This window comes from Trichogramma pretiosum, unplaced genomic scaffold (genome assembly GCF_000599845.2).
Source record: "Trichogramma pretiosum strain Unisexual culture from Peru unplaced genomic scaffold, Tpre_2.0 scaffold2, whole genome shotgun sequence".
NCBI classification, from domain to species: Eukaryota; Metazoa; Arthropoda; class Insecta; order Hymenoptera; family Trichogrammatidae; genus Trichogramma; species Trichogramma pretiosum.
The window spans coordinates 3753142-3773757 of NW_019641687.1; the positions used below are offsets into that span (position 1 = coordinate 3753142).

Here is a 20616-nt window from a genome sequence, read left to right on the forward strand (position 1 = left end):
TATAAATTATTTAAATTCGATCAGCGTGCTATTTTAAAGTTTGTTTATTACATTGAGTTTACACCTCTTTACATGTGAGCACGTGCAGGAACTCTTCGTTCTCAATCGATAAGCCATTATGTTTCTTCAGTTACTCCGTGCTATGACTCAATCTTGCACTTGAAGTTTCGTTATTCAAGCATCGATTATATCAAATATTTTACTTCGATCATTATTTCCTGCATTATAACTTATTAGTCTCAATTTTCATTGAAAGATTAAAATAAAATAAAAACTAAATTTCTGCTCTGGAGTATTATTTTGCCAGTTAGAGTATTTGCTTTACTATTTTTATCTTATAATTAATCGTTAATCGGATAATAGTATATTACTGCCCTAGGCCGGGCAAAATAGAAAAGTCCCAGGGCACGTGAAATAAGCGACCGAGGCGAAGCCGAGGTCGATTAGCACGTGCACTGAGGCTTTCTTTTTTCCCGGTATAGGCCAGTATACGATTTTACGTACCCCGGGCCCGAAAATAGCAATATCCCGTTCAGCGCAGCGGCCGGGAAATGCTACTTTCGGGCCGCTGGTACGTAAAAAAATTTTTTCCCACTCTAACCTAAAATACGCAACTTTGCCGCTAATTTTAGGCTCTCGTAGGAAAAAATAGTATCTCAAACTGGTGCAGATATGGTTTTTTAACAAAACTCGTTACAGCACTCGCCTTCGGCTCGTGCTATAATCCCTCGTTTTGCTAAAAAACCATATGTGCACCCGTTGAGAAATATACTATTTTTCCACTCTAACCTAAAAATACGCAACTTTGTCGCTATTTTTAGGCTCTCGCAGAAAAAAATAATATCATCAAGTGGCGCAGATATGGTTTTTTAACAAAACTCATTTCAGTACTCGCCTTTGGCTCGTGCTAAAATCCCTCCTTTTGCTAAAAAACCATATGTGCACTTGTTGATAAATATACTAATATCAAACATTTTCAATTAATGATTGGTGTATAGTATAATATTGCAAAAATTAATAGATTAAAAGTGTTATTTAGAGTATGAGGTTTCGAATAAATTTAAAAAATCAGAATTGCAGTTAAGTTATTTACATTTAATTAATTTACTTAAGTACATATAAAAAGCCAAAAGCTTTTTGATTCATGGTGAACATTTTCGTATAAAAAAGTATTATACCTAAAATATTTGTACAAAAATCACGTTGACGGACAGATTCTGAATAATGAGAACTATGAAGATTTATCATTTACATCTTTGCCATAGTCTCATCGATCCAGTCGCGGTAGGCAGCAACCTCGGTGTAGGCACCAGGGTATTCAGGATCAGCGCAACCTCTGCCCCAAGAGACAATACCGACAAGACGATACGCGATGGCGAGTGGGCCGCCGGAGTCACCCTGGCAAGCGTCCTTGCCAGCGTCCTTGCCAGTAAATTCGAGGTAATTGGCAGCGCAGATCTGCTTATCAGGCAGACCCCCGAATCTTTCATAAGCCGATCGGCACACATCGGTGTCCATGATTGGGACGGATACGGCTCGGAGCTGGTCTTTAAAACCATTCTCGGTAACACCCCAGCCACTAACGGTTGCATTGACACCTACTTTGCTCTTTTCGAACTTCTCGTAGAGGTCAATCTTATCGTGCTGGTTGTCGTACTCGATTGGGTCGCGGAGCTTGATCAAGGCAATGTCGTTAAATGGGACGCCTCTGTAGTCGACTTTAAAGGCAGGGTGGCGGATGATCTTTTCAACGTTATGGACGGTGCCACCTCTGTTTACGTAGGATGTACCAGCACGAATTGACATCATAAAGACGGCCATGTTGACACAGTGTCCAGCAGTCAAGATCCATTCCTTGTCGATGATTGAGCCTCCGCACATGTGCTTATCTCCGTACTCGATGGAAACTTGGTACGGGTAGGATTCAATGACGACCGCCTCACCGCCGTAAATACGACCGTTGGGTGGGACTGCCACTTGCTTGATAGAGGCAGCTGAAATAATTAAAAAAAAAACAAGAAAAAATTAATAAAATCGCTTATGAAAGTGTCTTCTAATTTTTCAAAACTTCGATTTTGATGGAGTTATAACTTACCGTTTGCGGCCGTAGCCACGAGGAGTAGTGCCGACACAGCAGAGAACATTTTGTTCGTTTGTATGCCGAACTCGTTATGATTTCTATTTCAGAGTTGACAGATATTTATACTAAAAACAATATGATCGGTCATTTACATGCAATGAGCTGTGTTAGTATACCTTATCGCTTGCAACGTGGTTTTTCACGCTTCTGATAATAGCATATTCCCCCACTATTATTGCTTCCACCAACGCCGGCGGCGCTCATGGTGACGATGACGATCGTCCCGATTGAAATCGCTAAAATTTTTTCCGTCCCAAATTGCGCTTTTATCATCATTTATAATCAATCGCGTTGTATGACAAACGTACTTACTATTACAAGTGCGTGAAAGTCTGTAATTGATACACTGACACATTATTATTTTCTTATACATATTATCGATGGCTAGCATTTACCCACAAAGTTTGGAATTTGTATACATAAATAATAATATTGCATCACACTTTGCGTACCGCTCGTATCTTTGGTATCATTTTAATTACGCAGTTATATAACGATTTATAGCAACTGGTCTGTTTTGTTCAATTTGAATAAAATTATTTATATTAGAAATGTTATTTATCTCAGTGCAAAGAGTTCCTTTTACAGTTTAAATAAAGAATTCATTAACTAGAATGTCGTCTTCATATGAAAATTTTTCAATTATTTTTCTGTATAAACTGTATTCTATTGCAGGTGATTTAAAGAGGCACAGGTAAGTTTTATACACGAATTAAGTAAAAAACAGACAGTGTTTCATCGTATAGCCATTTTAGGAAAAAATAAATGTTATTCAGATGCAGCAACCAAAAATACATAAGGAATCATGTTTTTCATCGATTTAGCTCTCGTGGTCGGTCAACCCTTCTTAGGCAATCTCTACCTCGCCTACATCATACTAACAAGGAGAGCTTTTCAGGTCCGGTACATGGATTTGCTCCAAAATTTTTTTGCGGTCTCCTGGGTACCCAATACTGAAGCTCCCTGTGCTTAGTTTGATCCAATGGGCCTTAGAGCCCATTTTTTAGAGGATTTTCCACATTATAAAAAATCTTTGTTATTTTCTATATCGATTTAGAAGTACTTAAACGAAAAAATGCAACGATCCGAGCAAATCCATGACCGGGAACTGAAAAGCTCTCCTTGTAAGTCATGGAATGACTCAATTTACTTTTATGTGGTTTCATTTTATTCAATGGACTTAGTTATTAATGCTACTAATGCCGTCTTATTGTTAAATATTAATAAATTAACGTTTTTTAGCGACCTCCTCCTCGCCTTATATGGCATGTAGTTTGAGGGGATATATACACCTTAAAATTAAAATTTGATCAAAATCAAAATTCTCTTCGTTTCACAGTATTTTTTAAAATTCCAAAATGTTCACTATTTATTAAGATACCTTTATCGTAAACTTTGTGTGTTAAATTTTCTCTTTTGCATTTTCTGGTCTTTTACGTTTTTGCAAGATGTAAATTTTTAAGCGAGCCTTTGATGCTACAGCACCAGCGTCGCGTACACTTTTTCAGAATATGAATGGTTTCAGTCACTATCTTGGGTGAGACGATCCAACCCATAGGTCGCTCTCATTCAGTAGATTTATTACAGGATAACAAAAAAATAGGTAAAATGAAAATAAAAGTATGCTTAAGCACTGTGTAGGGTGACTTACGGTTTCGATCACCTCACTTAAAGTAGTGACCGTAACCATTCATGTTCTAAAGAAGTGTACGTAACCCTGGTGCTGTAGCTTCGACGGTTCATTTTGAATTTTACGAAAAGTCAGGTGTATTTGTTAAAACGTAAAACGCCAGAAAACGCATTAAAAGGAAAAATGTAACATGCAAAGTTTACGAAAAAGGTTAACGAAAATGGTTGTGTTTCAGTAAAAAATGAACATTTTGAAATTTTAAATAATGCTACTGCAAGAGGAGAAAAAATGCTTTTCAAAATTACAATAAAATTTATTTTGATTTTAAAATGTTTTAACAATGTATTTAACTGAACAAAATACTTTTAAATGGGGTATTGAAAATGCTGCTATGCCTGCTCTTAAAAACATTATTTTTCATTTCGACCGCCTAATACTTTAAATAGAATTTTTTTTAATTTCATACCCGTATTAACTCTTAATGAATGTTCTATTTAACAATTCCTCAAATAAATAAATTTAAATAAAATTGCAAACACTAATTTGCTCAGATTTTAATTTTCTTTTTCTATTTTTCTATCTTCTCGCTACTTGGGCTGCAACAGAATGTAAGAAACATCTTATTTCACTATAAAATGCGAGAGAGAGAAACAATCGACTGCTGGCTAAGAGCGAGTTGCCCTGTATAGGCACAGCCAATACAAGTAAAAAAATTCATCGAGTTAAGAATTTTCGAGCGATAAAAATCAAAAATTAATATTTAAATTATTACTAAAACGATAATAAAATAAATTGATGGCCCCTAGAAGCAAGATACTAGTTCACAGAGTAGAGCAGCATTCTGCCAATTTAATTTTTATTCGGCACAATGCTACTTTGTTGCATCATTCAGTAAAAAGCTACTTCGGCGCCTCGTATAATAAAAATAATAAAATTGAAGCTTGGTTATAGATTACACTTCACAAGTAGAAAAGATGATAAGTTTTCATATGAGAAATATATTTTTTGCATCTAATATTGCGCATATAACCTTTTATAATATAAAAATTATATAATCTTTTCTACCTGGGTTTGCGAAGACAATTTAAAACTGTACACGGTTTAAACCCCAAAAAGTTAAATTTATACCTCTAAAGTGTAATGTTTGCATAAAATTTGTTCAAATGAAGCGCTAGGATTACAGTTTAAATTGTAGATTACTTTTTTCCTGATTTTTTTTTCGAAAAAAATCTGCATTCGCAACACGTTAAAGAACAATAGTGTTCACAGATTAGCCCTTTGAATCGTAACACTTGATCGAAATGATTTTATGAAAAAATTTCTCTTAAATAACTCTTCAGAGGTTCAAGTTTAACTTGCACGATGCTTTTCTGCTCCGTCAATTAGCATTTTGCTGTTGAGAGTCATCAAAATGTATGGGCTATATCGCGTCAACTGTCTTCCCCTAAAAAAATAAAATAAAAACTAAATATGTACTTTTGAAGAACGCATTGAAAAATGAAAATCATGAAAATTTCATACCTCTAGGTCCATCTCTGATGGATCTACAGGAGCTGAAAGTTGGAATTCAAATTTTAAAATTTTATTCTGCCTTTTTGGGGGGAATATGAAAAATTGGTTGGAACGTGATTTTTGTTTTAAAATTTGAAGAGAAATTAAAATGTATAGTTGAAAATTATATTCATAGCCTTAAACCCCATTAAAAACCAAAAATAGTATGAAAAATAAACTTGTTCGTATTCATCGACTGAGGCAGAATTGAAATATGTTCATCGATAAACCAAAATACAAAATTTGCTAAATTTTTGTCATCGGAACACTAAGAGAAACAATTTGATAGCCAAATGGGTAAAAAAATGGAAAATGCATAAAAAACATGTTTTCTCATGTCAAGCAGGGAATTTTTCAAGACATCAAACAAAATTAGTGCCGATGACGATCCTTGGGGGACCCCCGATGAACAGATCCCATAAGACGGAGTTACATTGCCCTCAGCCATCACGGACTGCCGGGATCGGCAAGAAAGGAGTGAATATGTATGAGTGAGAGACCTCCAACACCTACCTCGTGCAACCTTCGCAATAAAACTTCGTGATTAAGCATGTCAAAAACACATTTAAAGTCTAATAGCACGAGCAGGGTGATGCAACTCCTATCGATAGCTAATCGTATGTCCTTTGTGTCCTTCATTAGCACAGTTTACGTGCTGCAGTCGGATCTGAAACCAGACTACAGTGACGAGAGAGAAATAAAGAGAGAGAGAAGCCTCAAGCCCGAAAACCTCTTTATCCTAACCTGCGCAGACAGCACGTATCTACTCTAGAATATGTCTAAAAGCTCTTTAGAGTTTGTTTGTCATATGATACAGCGACAATAACTGCCAAAATTTTCAATATTTTACATTAAAAAATTAATAAAATGGCAATTTCTTCATCAAATGTAATTATTAGGGTAAACCGATGCTATTCGGTTGTGCAAGAAAAAAATGTAATCAATGTTTTAGTCATAAAATTGATTATACCCTTATGGCAAAGTTGACAAATTTTTATTCGACAGATAGTAGACATTGATTTCCGAGCGTTAAAAAAAAATTTTTAAAAATCTATCGCAACTGTTGTAGTCACTTTTTTGACTTCAACAAGAATAAAAACTTACTTTCAAAATATCATCCTTCTGATTCCGTGCGTAATGTAGCATTAAATAGCGATGAATTGAAAGTGCTCTTTAGGTTTTGTAGGTTTGAAATGAATAAAAAATCAGATATGCAGTTAAGTTATTTACATTTAATTTACTTAAGTACATATAAAAAGTCGAAAGTTTTCGCAGTCGGTTTTGTGCACAATTGTGGTGATAAACATTTTCATGACAGAAATATGATACTTATACTATTGGTACAAAAATCACGTTGACGGAAAGATTCTAAATAATGAGAACTATGTAGATTCACTCCAACTTAATTTTTCCTCATGTTCTCATCGATCCAGTCGCGATAGGCTGCAACCTCTGTGTAGGCACCAGGGTATTCAGGAAGAGCGCAACCATTGCCCCAAGAGACAACACCGGCAAGACGATAAGCAATGGCGAGTGGGCCGCCAGAGTCACCCTGGCAAGAGTCCTTGCCACCGCCGTAGTAGAGAGCGCAGATCTGCTTGTAGGGAATACCGCCAAAGCTATGGTAGAGCGATTCGCACTGGGCGGTGTCTATGATTGGGATGGATACGGCTCGGAGCCTGCTAGGAAAACCATGCTCGGTTGCACCCCAGCCACTAACGGATGCATTGACGCCTACTTGGCTCTTTTCGAACTTCTCGTAGAGGTCAATCTTATCTTGCTGGTCGTTGAACATCATTGGCTTGCTGAGCTTGATCAGGGCAATATCGTCCCATGGGACGCCTCTATTGTCGAGTCTATATTTAGGGTGACGGATGATCTTTTCAACGCGATGGACGGTGCCACCTACTTCTTTTTCAGATGTACCAGTACGAATTGACATCATATAGGCGGGCATGTCAACGCAGTGTCCAGCAGTCAAGATCCATTCCTTGTCGATGATTGAGCCTCCACAGATGTGTTGCGATCCGTACTGTAAGGATACTTGGTACGGGTAGCTTTCAATGACGACCTCCTCACCGCCGTGAATACGACCATTGGGTGAGACTGACACTTGCTTGACAGAGGCAGCTGAAATATTAAAAAAAAAAAACAAGAAAAAATTAATAGAATCGCTTATGAAAGTGTCTTCTAATTTTTCAAAACTTCGATTTTGATGGAGTTATAACTTACCATTTGCGGCCGTAGCCACGAGGAGCAGTGCCGACACAGCAGAGAACATTTTGTTCGTTTGTATGCCGAACTCGTTATGATTTCTGTTGCAGAATTGACAGATATTTATACTAAAAACAATGCGATCGGTCATTTACATGCAATGAGCTGTGTTGTTATACCTTATCGCTTGCAACGTGGTTTTTCACGCTTCTGATAATAGCATATTCCCCCACTATTATTGCTCGCGCCAACGCCGGCGGCGCTCATGATGACGATGACGATCGTCCCGATTGAAATCGCTAAAATTTTTTCCGACCCAGCGAGCCTTAATCATCGATTATAATTCATCGTGTAGTGTGACAAACGTGCTTATTATTACGAGTTCGTGAGAGTCTGTAATTGATACACTGACACATTATTTTCTTATACATATTATCGATGGCTGGCGTTTACTCACAAAGTTTGGAATTTGTACACATAAATAATAATATTGCATCACATTTTGCGTACCGCTCGTATCTTTGGCATAATTTTCATTACGCAGTTATATAACGATTCGTAGCAACTGGTCTGTCTTGTTTAATTCAAATGAAGTTATTTGTATTAGAAATGCCATTTCTCTCAGTGCAAAGAGTTGTCTTTATCGTTCAAATAAAGAATATAGTAACTAGAATAGAAGACGTCATGACAGGAATCTCTGTTAATGATATTTCTATAAAAAAGATCTTTTGACTTGTTTTCATTATACCACCAGTTTATTAAATTTATAAGAATTAAAAAAATGAAAAGCAAATACAATTGCGAGTTTTTAGGTCATTCATTGCTTATAAATTCAATATCGAATTTTATTTTATAAATTTAATCTTACGATGTGCTGCTTAAATATTTATTCAAAATAGAGTTAAATGAGATGAAACAATCATTCAATATTTACGTTTTTTAGTATGGTAAACAATCATGACTTTATTAGAGAAAATTTCTTAACTCTAGCTAACTATTTTTTTGTGCCTGCAACTCCATAGCATGCAAAATTTTAATGAAAGATTTTCAATTGACATTAAATATAATGTAAAATTGAAAACATTAAAAAACTGTAAAATGACAATTTTTTTCTAATAATTATTCAAAATTAATAGAAATTTTAATTCATTTGAAAAATTTTTGTTCGAATGGTGAATCGTTATTTACAATTGAATTTTGTATACAGTTTGAAATTATTTTTTTGACCAGTATTGTCTTATTTTTCAGATAAAAATCTTAATTCTTTATTTTCATCAGGATTCATTATTTTGACTACGCGATACAACGTATGAATCATTACTGTTATGCGAATATGGAATTGATAATTCAATTAAACATTATTGTTCCGGCTCATGGTAGAATAAAATAGTAATCTCACACACGAAAGTTACATTATTTAAAAAAAAAAATTGTTTGAAACGATTAAATCGTGCATAGTAATCAATATCATTGATTACTTCAAGAACTTTGGATTCAATTAAAAGGACCGGCTTGTGTTAAGAGCTTAAATTCAAAAATAACTATATAAATCGAAATAAAGGAAATTTGTTTTTGTGATAGTAAAATATGTTTATTAGGCACCTGATTGATAAAAAAAATTTCCACCCAAGCTCTGAAGTACTAATTACATTTTTTTTTCATAATTTTAAATATTGTAATTGGATTTACTTGTCACGCGATTCTGACGTGACTTCTTCATCAATATTGTAATAAAGTATCAGAAAAGTACCCTATCCACTTGGGCAGAACAGAATTTGAAAAAAATTTGCTTCTATTACAAAAGCTTAAATATAGCATTTAGTGTCAATAAAATATTGAATTTTTTTAAAATGGTCAAATTTTGACGTGTATATAAAGTTGTACACAATTTTTCTAAATTCTGCTCCGCCCAAGTGGATGGGGTACTTTTCTGAAGACTTTGAGACCCCATAGATTAATATTGCTGAAGAACTTACGTCAGAATCGCATGGCAAGTAAATCCAATTACAATATTTAGTATTATGAAAAAAGTGATGTAATTGTCAACGGGTGCAAAATAGACATATTTTACTATCACAAAAAAAATGTCCACTATTTCGATTTATATAGCTATTTTTAGCTGTAGCTGAATTCGAGCTTTTAACACAGGTCGGTCCCCTTAAAGGGAATATTCATGATTTTAAAGTTTTAAAGTAAGTTTTAAAGTTTTAAGCTAAGTTTTAAAGTTGGTTTGGTGTAATGGATGGGAATGGATGTAGAAAAAATTCATACTAAATATTTGAAATTATTGATTCAGAATTTTATTTGGCTAAAAAATACGTGGTGTTGTATTTTCAATTAATTTAACATTAAAACTATATCTTCAATAACTTTGCAAAACAAGTTTTACCTTTGACATTAAACATCAAATAACATCATAAGGTGGATGTTAAAATTAAATGTTACTTATTGAAGATGATGTAATGTTATAATAAGTTATATTAAAATTAAATGTTGGGAGTGAATATTATTACGAGTGAATATATTAATTATAATATTTTCATATGATATCATTTTGAACTCGATGATTCCGAGTTAAGTAATAAAATCTGAATAAAATCTGAAGTATTTATCTACCCTGGGATTCCCAAAAAGGACCATCAAATTTATGTAAATAAACGGATGAATACCAAAATCGTGTGGTGATTAATTGTTTTGCACATCAAATTCGGCAAAAGCGGTCAGTTCTTAAAATACAACTGTACTTGTAATTTTTGTTTAATACGCAATTTAACATGTGATAGCAGTATGACAAAGTCACATACCGCAGTCGAGACTTTTATCGAGTCGCAGAATTTCGATCAAATCGATAAATGAAAACTTTTATCTGATTCGAAATGATTGAATGAACTGCAAAATTTAATTGTCCAGCTATGTTATCATTGTTAGAATCGATACACGTGTCGAATCTATAATTTTTTTAGTATATCATCAACTGTTTAATAAACACTTGATTTACCTTTGTTATAATTCAGCATCCCATTTCATGTAATAATGTTCAGAGCATTTTATTGTGCAGAATGACTGACTGTTTCTAATAAAAATAATGTTTTCATAAATTTTCAATTTTTTTTAATTGATACAATTTCTTAAATTAGGCGTTTCAAGTTTCATAGAGCTAAATTAATAAAATACATTTTTATGTTTCAAAAATTAGCATGCATGTAATCTTTAATGTGTAATGATACAAGACTTGTTTGGAATGAACATTACTTAGATATTTAAAGTAAGAAAGTGTTATCAATTAAAAGTCTACACTGTCCCGTCAAAAATAACTTTCATAAATCTTGTTACACTTGCTCATATATAAACAAATTCAGGTAATAACTGATCAGATTTTTTATATCACTTTTCTGAATGGATAATTCATCTATAAATAATACTCAGAAAATCAATAAATGATTGCTTAGTCATTTAATCAATGATTTCAACAATTTACCTTGTGGATTAAGCTAATTTCAGAAGTCTTTGTCATAAAATAAATTGTTGAAAATATACTTTACATAATAAATATGTTCAGAAATTCTTGAAATAAGTTATGGACCCTTCCATGAAAAATTTCTTTGGCGTTTTTAGATATTAACTTTAATTATCAATTTTCCGGACTTTTAATGTAAGGTTTTTACATGCAAGTAAAATATTTTATATAAAAATTTTTTTACTACTTGCTCCATTAGAATAAGAAAATATTAAATCTCGTACAGTATATTATTATGGAGTTATATTAACTTTGAGTCGCGATAGTAGAGCTTTGCAAAAAGTAGTCCGTTCAACAAACTCCGCGATCCTGCTACTCCGTAGGAAATACATGTATCTTATGGGAACCAATTGTTAATAATAAAAAAAATTAACTTTTTTCATAAGATACATGAATTTCCTACGGAGTTACAGGGTCGCGTAGTTTGTTGAACGGTCTACTTTTCTCATACCGCTACCATTCCGGCTCAAAGTCAATAGGCTTTATAAATTGAAAATAACAGACTTTTATATGTATTTTAAATATGCTTAAAAATATTGTACTAACATTTTAGAAAAATTTTAAAATTATTATTATGATTATTTTTGATATTATGCGTGTAAATATAGTACTGCAGATTTACTTCACGGAGAATTAGCTATCGATATTTTTTATAAGTATAAATTCCACAATTCTCTAAAGAAACCTTAATTTTCGTTAGAATCATATTTTTATGTGTGAATTTTCAGTTTGGTGAAATAAAAATTTCTTTTAGCACTCAAAGCCAGAAGAATTGAAAGAAATCGATTAATTATTTATTTTAAGAAAATTTGAATATTTTATGAGAAGATGATTTGAATAAAAAAATAAAAAAAATTTCTATATAAATGTGATTAGTTGGCCGTGTGTGTTCTATTTTTTTTCCATGCGATTAAATCATTAACATAATTTTGATCGATTATCTTAATTTATCGATTGATCAATGGGTGAATCACGTGATCGTCACTTACATCTTTTTTCCTGTAATACAAAAAAATCAACTTATCTTTTCATCTTTTACGTGATTTGATAATTGATTCTACATTAATATATCTACATGGGGTAATGGAAAAAAGTGTGAAATTTCGTTTTGAATGAACGTCATATTGGCTAAAAATTTGTATGTCAGTATACGGCTGTTTATTAATACACAAGTACAGATAATAAGCATATATTGACCCATAAATTATGTGTATTCGTATATCTTATTCTTTATCTCTATGCATTGTTTGTTTTTTTTTGACAGATTTGTCATGAAGATTAAAAAGGTAAATATTTCAATTTGTATGTTTTTCAATCCATGCACGATAATAAGCAACTTCAGTGTAAACACCGGGATAATCGGGCAGCGCACAGCCCGGCCCACTGTAAGAGACGATTCCGACTTGACGTTCACCGATCATCAATGGGCCACCTGAATCGCCGTCACACATGTCTTTTGGGTCGGTCAGATGAGCCGCGCAGATCTGGCCCTCGATTCCACCGCCTAATTTCTCATAAGCCTCGTGACATTTGGCCAAGTCGAGAAGAGTCAGATCTACAGACTGCAATTGAACCGCCGGCTTTTGTTCCTCAGTCATACCTACGAGAAATTGCGGTACATTATTAAATAAACAAAACAACAAGGGAACGAGCAGTCGCTAATGAAATCTAGCTCACCCCATCCGGTGACGGTAGCAGTGCTTCCCAATCGGGCTTTGTCATGCTCGTCGAACAGATCGACTTTCTTCGTAGTGTCGTCCCAGACGAACGGCTGCTCGACTCTCAGAAGGGCAATATCGTTGACAGGCGCGCCATGCTCGATGCCCAAATAATCCTCGTGCATGAGAACTTGGACGACGTCGTGCAGCTGACCCCCGTGAGTCGTGAAACTCGAGCCCGAGCGCACGGTGTAATCCTCGGCCGCTGGCCTGAACACGACGCAGTGGGCCGCCGTCAGTACCCAGTGTCTAGAGAGGATAGTACCGCCGCATACGTGACTACCCGTCGATTTGTCTAGCAGGCTTATCTGATACGGAGCTTGTTGAATGTCAATAGTCTCGCCTCTGACGACTCGCAGGTAACTGCTACTGCGGCCGTTTTCCGCATGGCGCTCGGTCGGGGCTGCATTCACAGCCTGGCCTAGAAAGACAACATAAAAATCAGTTTTTTTTCATCAATTTTCATTTACACTCGAAGCTTGCAATCTTTTAGATGGAGTGCCAATAATATTTATGTGTGCCTAGTGAATGAATAGTGCTGTGTCGAAGTTTTTTGGTTTGTTTGTTTACTTACCCAAATAAACATAGAGACAAAGAGCTAAAAGGCAGTGGCGATACATCGTGTACGAGCGTTTAGCACGAGCACTTTCTGATAATTAAAAACGAACGAGAATCTATTAATATGAATTTACTTTATCATGCTGATTTTTATCGCCTGCAGTATATCGCTGTTGACTTATTACTCAACGTTACAGTTCTCCAAAGCTCATATTATTTGATTAATACGTGCCAACAGATGTTGTGCTCGTCAAGTGCGAGCACAAATAAAAATTGAATAATTAATTATAACGTGTTTGTTTTTCGCTAAATTTAATGCAAAATGATTCAATTTTATCAGGCAGATTTTGACGAAAAAGTTCAAGTATTGCACTGGCCGCAATCGTGGGCTTTTTACCGACTTCAAAAATAACCAGCCATTCGATTGAATTGCAATTGATTTGTTTACAAATCGAAGATAGCAAATCTGATATTCAGGAAGAAGACAATCGACTTTTTCAATTTCGATCTCTCGGCTCTTGAACTTTTGAGTAGCTGTGAATTAAAAAAAAAAAAGAAAAGAAAAAAAGGGAGAATTTCTGCCAAGAATTCGGAGAGCAACTCTCAAGGAAGAGCGAACGTTTACCCGACGTTTGTTTCCTGAATAACGTAGACTTGGATTATCGCTGGAGAGATAACTTATTTGGGTGATTCGTATATTATAAAACTCGATCTGTTTATATTCAAAAACAACAATGACAGCAAGAACAACAGCGATGAATCACTCGAGTGGCTATTAATCACTATCAAATAATTCGCGAGTGCGACTTCCCGATACTTCACCGTATACAAACAGTTCGGTATACTTGCGTCAGCCTCGGGTCGAATTTTAAAAGGGTGATATGGGGGTCATAATTTTTACTTCTTCACTATTTGCTTTTAAAAATAAAATGAAAAATGCTAGGCTCTGAATTATCTCTAAAAATGAAAACGACATTAGCCTGGTACGTTTTTCCCGTTTCGATTGTATTCGATTGATTTGACCAACGAAATACTTATAATTTTCAGTATCAATAGCATCCAATTAACGCAATTATCATTATGTCCTCGTTTAGCTTGGCTTTACAATACCATATATTACCCTTTTTTAACGTTTTAACCCCCCATATCGTTATGTTTTGTGTTTCAGGTTGGTGACTTCATTCTGGTTTTTAATCTCAGCCGATTGCTAGGTCTGTACATTTATACTTGGTTTAAGTGAGCAGGCACTGCGCACGCAGGGCTTTCGAAAAAATTGCCTCGTCGGCATTCGCGCGCGCACAGAGCGGTACATAAAGCTCTCTAAAAGTGGTCGTGGCTCGTGCTGCTGCAGAGGAGAGCGGGAAAATTTAGAGCTCGGCTGGGATGAATAAGCTCCGGGTCATCCTGTATGTGCTTAATGTACGTATGCGAGCTCGTGCGCTCGGAGCAATGTGTCAGGGCATTCGCGCGGTATAGCGGCACCGTGGAAGCGGGCGCGCGTGAGAATTTAGATTCGGCGTATAGTTGGCTATCGATAGCGAGAGAGAGAGTGAGATCGAGTGTGAGAGAGAGAATCGAAATCTCCCACGTCCAATAATTTTCGTTTTATGGCCTTTTGGGCTTTACTCGCGCTCACAGGTATACATACACACAGACACACGTATACGGTATATATCGGCACAGTATGCAGCCGCGCACCATGTATAATGCCCCCTTGCGAGCTCGCGGCTACACTCTAACGAGGTAACATCGAAAAAGAGGAGGAAACGATTCGCGCGAGTTGCGACTTGCCACGGGGCCACCTCGTGCGGCTCGAGCTCTGACGAGTGATGCATAAAACGTGGAAGAGGCTGCGCTGTCGCGATCATGGACTGAATGAAAAAGAGACTGTACTCGTCGACGAGCTGCACTTGGATGAAATTGCCTTTGACACGAGTTTATCCTCGCGATCGGAGTAGCTGTGGGTATGATACAGCCGAGTCTCGGTACGCGGCGATTGATAATATTATAAGCAGCTTCGAAGCTAGACCCATCGTCGAGTCTATGAAGCGAAACAGCAGCAGCAGTCGATCTGTGCCTGGTTGGTCGTTATATGTGTATCCTGCGCAGAGCGATTATGCGGCAAACACATTCAACCTAGATAATAGACTTTTCAGATAAGCGTGTCACGTTTGCAGCACTGCTCTGCTTCTCTCTCTCTCTCGGTGGTACACATTGTGGTGGTATCCTACCTCCTCCTGCCTCTCGCTCGTCCCAGGAGAGAAACGAGACGTGCTTGTCCTGCATATTATACGTCGAGCTGCGCGCTATGTCGGGTATACGGTGCGGAGCGTGCACAAGCTGTGCGACCGCCACCGCCGCCTCTTTCCTATAGAGATGGATGGGACAATCATCCGGCCAATTTAACGAGGCGCGCGCGCGTGAGATCTCTCTACTCCGCGTTGTATTCCCCTACTCTCGCGCGCGCGCCAAACATTTATTATTCTCTTTATTGTGGTGCGGCATTGATCGATTTCACGCTAATTAGCTATCCCGGCACGTCGTAACGTTTTATAAATCACGCGCCTATAACAATTATATCCGAATTCGAGCGAACTGATTATGAAAAAAAGAAGTAAAATGAATATCGATCATAGCGGAGTTATCGGGCGGTAAACGCAGCTACGCAACAACTCGATTACACGCGCGGATCGTGCTTGACACGCGCGCATACTTTCCGATCGCATTATAGCGTACAAATTGGCCGAGCTGCGGGCTCCGGCCATCCCGCGCGTAGATCGAAAAGCGGGACAAGCGGCAGCAGCAGCGTACATAACGATACCTGTAACGTGCGACATTGGACGAGTATCCCCCTACGTATATAATACATGTACGTGGTATGCGTATAACGCGATGATACGTGCGCGTACCTCTATATATACATAGGTATGTGTGCACACATCAGTCGCCGCTGCGGTTTCGCGACGATTAATTAATCGAGTCGCTCGCGCACGAGTGGCTGGCCTGGTTGGTCGACTCGTGCACGATGGAACTAACGCGCGGAAATTGCACCGCTCGCAGAATAGATCCGTCATGAGAGAGATTATGTCGCGCGCGCGCGCGGAGCATGGCAAAAGAGGGACAGAGAGAGAGAGACAGAGAGGAAGTTACTTTACCCCACGTAACGCGTGTGTGTGTATAAATCAATTGAGTATAAGGATAATTTCGCAGCTCGACGAGTACGACGATTTGACAACGATATGCATCCTACTACAGCGAGTAGTTGCACGAGGAAGGAAGCGAGGAAATTCGAATTAGTGAAATTACGGAAAACGTGCTGCTGCTGCTGCTGATGTCGAGAAGCCAAGTTGGATCATTTTCGCGAGCGGAACGATGAAAAAGTACTGCAGAATCTCGAGCAAATGAGCGCCTGAAAGCGTGTTATCTCTCGCTACATTGCCTGCCATGCCTCGGCAGCATGGCTCGAGTTCGATCAGTCGACTTTTTATTTTCCAATGAATTAACTCTTTCTTATTCAACGGGTTCCGCGTACGATCTCCTATTATACGTACCCACGTATTTGCTTTTATATTTCCGCGTAAAGCATAGCCTTTATATATATTTCGGGTTCGGATCGCCGCTGCGAGAGTCAATAAATCACCGCAACCCGTTTCAATTTCACATTGCGGGCAATACTTCATCGTGCAAATGACATACAATTACTTGCTAGTATATCTAGCCATAGAGATAATTTGACTCCGCGCGGTTATAGTACATGCGAAACGCGTGTATATATTATTAAACTCGGTACGTACACGTAGCCGCCCGCCCGTGAGAGCTTGCACACAAGTAGCCAATAGAATGTTCTGTTTGCGGGTCATTAAGCACGAGCTGCTGCCATACACGTACAAAGAACTTTTGGTCCGAAGGCGGAGGGTGGTCAGGAGGAGGAGGAGGGGAAGGTCCGCCAGCAGCCTTTATGCATGCAAACGATATGATATTCAACGAGCCTTTTGTTATGCATACACATTTGCCCGTAAAATAATACGTAGCGGCGTTGCGCCTGCCACACATGGACCGCCGCCACCGACCACGGCTCGAGCTCGGGTAATGGAAACGTCACATATGCAATCGTTTGGCATACTGCCACAGTTATAACACGCACACACGCGCAGACATGGACAAACGTGTCGTGTACATATAGAGTCGCCTTATAGCTGTATAAACTCTAGCACTCGTTACGTCGAGAGAGCTGCTCTGTAAATGGACACGAGTGAACAAAACTTAAACATTAAAGCTCGGGCTCGAGAGCCGATTCGACTTCATTTGTTCCCAGCTGCGTTTAGGCTGGACGAGATAAAAAATTACCAGACATTAGCGAGAACCTACAGAGAAATATTTAAACTCATGAAAAATCTCCGCGATCCTCGGGCGAACGATGGAAGGTGAGGAAGAGGAAGAGAGAAAAAGAAACGAGAGGATGGACTACATATTTTAACAGAGACTTGATGCGGTTCGATGCCGCCGCCGCCACCAGCAGCAGCAGTAGCAGTAGCAGCAACGAGCTGCACTACCACCACTGACACTGCGACCTCGTTTGACCTGCAGATGTAGAGTTACCCTACTACTCTGTCTTTCTCTCTCTCTCACTCTCACCCGCTTTAGCTCTTGCTCTTTGTCTCTCTCTCTTTCTCCCTACACGTTAAGAGATAGAGAACACCGTAAAGTATGTAACCATATCCCCTCGTATGTGTGTGGCTCTGTGTGCGAGTCGTTGTCGTCCTTTACACACAGTCAAAGGTACACTTACACGTATATATAATACGCGTGGAGTGCAGCGCAGTGCACACACCCACACGAGCGAGAGAGCAGAGCGCGTACGTGTCTGACGTCAGCAATACTGCTACCACTGCGCCATCAAGTAGTACGAGCAGCCTTGAGGTCAAACACAAATCGAGAAATTTGAATATTATCCTCGTTCTGGCTTCTCGGTATCGTGGCTCCTTTTCCTCTCTTTCTTTTTTCATTTCATTTTTTTTTTTTTTTTTTCATCTACTTTTACTTTTACGCTTTTATCGAGACTTTACCCTCCTGCTTCTCTCGGGCAAGTTTCTCGATATAACCAACTTTGTATCTTAAAGACGAGTTACACCGGACCAGAGCCATTACAATGTCCGTTTACGGGGGACAAAGATCGCCTCCTTCTCCTCGTAGAAGACGATGATGATAACCGGATTCTATAAAATGATTACGGCGAAACTTCGTTACGACTTGTTCCACGCAGCTATACTGCTACATAATGTATGCTATATAGCGGCAGTTTTCGCGTATAAACTGCGCGCCGAATTTCGTGCAACAAAGTGTATTTATAATGCATATAAAGTACACTCTACAGGCGCGCGCGCACCAGCTATCGACATTATAATTTCACGATAAGCTCCCGTCGGCCGACGAGCGTAGGTCTCTGGCGCGCGCGCGCTTGATTACTCCGCAGCCCTCCCTACTGTAAACTACAGCCCATAATAATTAAGCCGAGCGACAAAGCTGCGAGACTCGTGTTTTTCCTGCTTATGTATAAAGATTATCACTCGACGAGTACATTTTCTATTAAAGCGAGCGACTACGACGAGCGTGGAGGAGCCTCGAGACTCGCTGTGTCTCGCTGTATACGCTGATATTCGCGATCAGCATACGCGGTACTGCGACGTTATTAGTGAACGGTTATACGTATAGGTGCGCACACGCGAAAATGAGAAAGTTGGCGTTTCGCTACCGTCTGTCACGAGAGAACGAGCGTGAGAATTCGAAAGACTGTGTCACGGTCATGATGTGTCGCTCGCTCGCGACTGCAATAAACATTTGGCTGTGTGAGTGTGGAGTTTGATGGATACCTCGTATAAGGTCACGACCATTAAACCTCCTGCGGCACGATAATAACGAGTTGCTGCCGCGTGCCAGTAGCTATATACATATAACGTATATACATACGTGCAGATGCGGAGCTTATTTCATTTCTTTTTTTACCTTTCTCTTTTTGCGGCTGCGTCGTCGCCGTCGATTACAAAACTTTTTCCCTCGCGCTCGCAGCTATATGCCGAGATCCAAGTGCAATGTCAAATTTGCCGAATGTAAGCGCGCGAGCTAGCCAGAGAGCTCTGCGATTCATACGCTTGCGTGAAAACGCGAATCTTATCTGTGTATATAGTGCGATATAGCTTACCGCTTCTGCGTACATAAGCTCCGGGGGCTGTGTAGCGCGAAAAAAACAACCTTACATCGCATAGACGCGCGCGCGTAACGACAAAACGCTTCAGCTTATAACTTCTCTCATATCAGAGAAGCCTCGACCTCCTCTCTGCCTCTCGCTGAGCCTCTTGAGCTTTTTTTGCTCTCTCTCTCTCCCTCTCTCTCTCTCCACGTTTATATCCATGCATTATATACCATGCGTACGTTACGAGTTGTCGAGCACGCTTTTGCCGTACACACGACTTTTTTTTTCAAGCGCACGTACTTTTTTACAATTCTGAAAAGCTCTCAACTCAGGCTACTTTGAGCAGGAACAACGCGCGAGGAGTTCTCTCTCTCTCTCTCACTCGCTCCCTCCTTTACTACCTCATATTTATATAATGTGGCCTACAACGGCGCAGAAGCTGTCAAGAAGAAAACGTCACTTTTTCGACTCTGCCCTCATGTACTAAGAGCGCAACATCTAAAATATACTTTTCTTATATATAATCTGCGAGATCGAGATAAATGAGCGCAAATATAAGACCGGCACATGTTTTGATGCAGCTTTCAGCTACATATACGAAGAAATTGTAAATACAGCCAGCTGTATAGCTCGTCATTCGCTGGGATTTAAGTATGAATAATGCTGGCTTATTAACTGTTCTTTGTTAGCTGGAGAAAAGCGCGGATGACTCATCATCGTTAGCGCGAAAAATCTCGCTTCCCACCGTATACATCTCGCGATATATTTCATTCACCGACCCCGCGCACAATGCATAATTTCCCCCGTCCGAATAAATTAATTTATTTATAACGATTTACAATATAGCGTCGCCGTTTTCTTACTCCAATTTCATAAGAAGTCGGCTCCATTGTAAACGAATGCATATTTCAACTGAAGGAAAATTAAGCTTGGCGCTTCCGAGGCAGCGCCAAACTCGCACCTCTATAATATCGACCCGCACGAGCGAATATTAAAATTGCCATTCTCTCTATTTACGCGCGAGTATTAAATTTGATTATTGACATTGGGGTCGCTGCTATAGCCGGATGAGTCGTTCGAGTCGCTGTAAACTTTCGA

General features: G+C 38.5%; 4 protein-coding genes across 26 annotated transcripts in view; 1 reads left to right on the forward strand and 3 right to left on the reverse strand.

The window, feature by feature from the left end:
- The window catches only part of LOC106658643 (glutamate-gated chloride channel), a 124459-nt gene that overhangs the window by 44176 nt on the left and 59667 nt on the right, over positions 1-20616 (forward strand). The window lies entirely within an intron of this gene.
- Positions 1075-2247, reverse strand: LOC106658563 (trypsin-1-like). Its single transcript, XM_023461363.1, has 2 exons — positions 2096-2247; positions 1075-1994 (listed from the first exon to the last, which is right to left on the reverse strand). The coding sequence occupies exons 1-2, from the start codon at positions 2142-2144 to the stop codon at positions 1249-1251; spliced, it is 795 nt and encodes a 264-aa protein (XP_023317131.1). The 5' UTR covers positions 2145-2247; the 3' UTR covers positions 1075-1248.
- On the reverse strand, positions 6534-7860 carry LOC111694197 (trypsin-7-like). The gene is made up of 2 exons (XM_023461359.1): positions 7554-7860; positions 6534-7451 (listed from the first exon to the last, which is right to left on the reverse strand). Exons 1-2 carry the CDS (start codon positions 7684-7686, stop codon positions 6724-6726), a joined length of 861 nt encoding a protein of 286 aa, XP_023317127.1. The 5' UTR covers positions 7687-7860; the 3' UTR covers positions 6534-6723.
- On the reverse strand, positions 12188-14183 carry LOC106658562 (vitellin-degrading protease-like). Of its 2 annotated transcripts, XM_023461361.1 has the most exons (4): positions 13954-14183; positions 13345-13862; positions 12730-13191; positions 12188-12652 (listed from the first exon to the last, which is right to left on the reverse strand). In XM_023461361.1, the coding sequence occupies exons 2-4, from the start codon at positions 13388-13390 to the stop codon at positions 12348-12350; spliced, it is 813 nt and encodes a 270-aa protein (XP_023317129.1). In that variant the 5' UTR covers positions 13391-13862; positions 13954-14183; the 3' UTR covers positions 12188-12347. The 2 variants fall into 2 exon arrangements, with proteins under 2 accessions (XP_023317129.1, XP_023317128.1); XM_023461360.1 differs by having other exon boundaries at positions 13345-14183.

Bases quoted from the DNA above. Each gene is read 5' to 3' on its own strand.
- LOC106658563 (XM_023461363.1), bottom strand. From the start codon at position 2,144: ATGTTCTCTGCTGTGTCGGCACTACTCCTCGTGGCTACGGCCGCAAAC. The intron at 1,995-2,095 runs GTAAGTTATAAC...TAATTATTTCAG, and splicing joins CGTGGCTACGGCCGCAAACG to CTGCCTCTATCAAGCAAGTG.
- LOC111694197 (XM_023461359.1), bottom strand. From the start codon at position 7,686: ATGACCGATCGCATTGTTTTTAGTATAAATATCTGTCAATTCTGCAAC. The intron at 7,452-7,553 runs GTAAGTTATAAC...TTAATATTTCAG, and splicing joins CGTGGCTACGGCCGCAAATG to CTGCCTCTGTCAAGCAAGTG.
- LOC106658562 (XM_023461361.1), bottom strand. From the start codon at position 13,390: ATGTATCGCCACTGCCTTTTAGCTCTTTGTCTCTATGTTTATTTGG. The intron at 13,192-13,344 runs GTAAGTAAACAA...TTGTCTTTCTAG, and splicing joins TTGTCTCTATGTTTATTTGG to GCCAGGCTGTGAATGCAGCC. The intron at 12,653-12,729 runs GTGAGCTAGATT...AATTTCTCGTAG, and splicing joins TGCTACCGTCACCGGATGGG to GTATGACTGAGGAACAAAAG.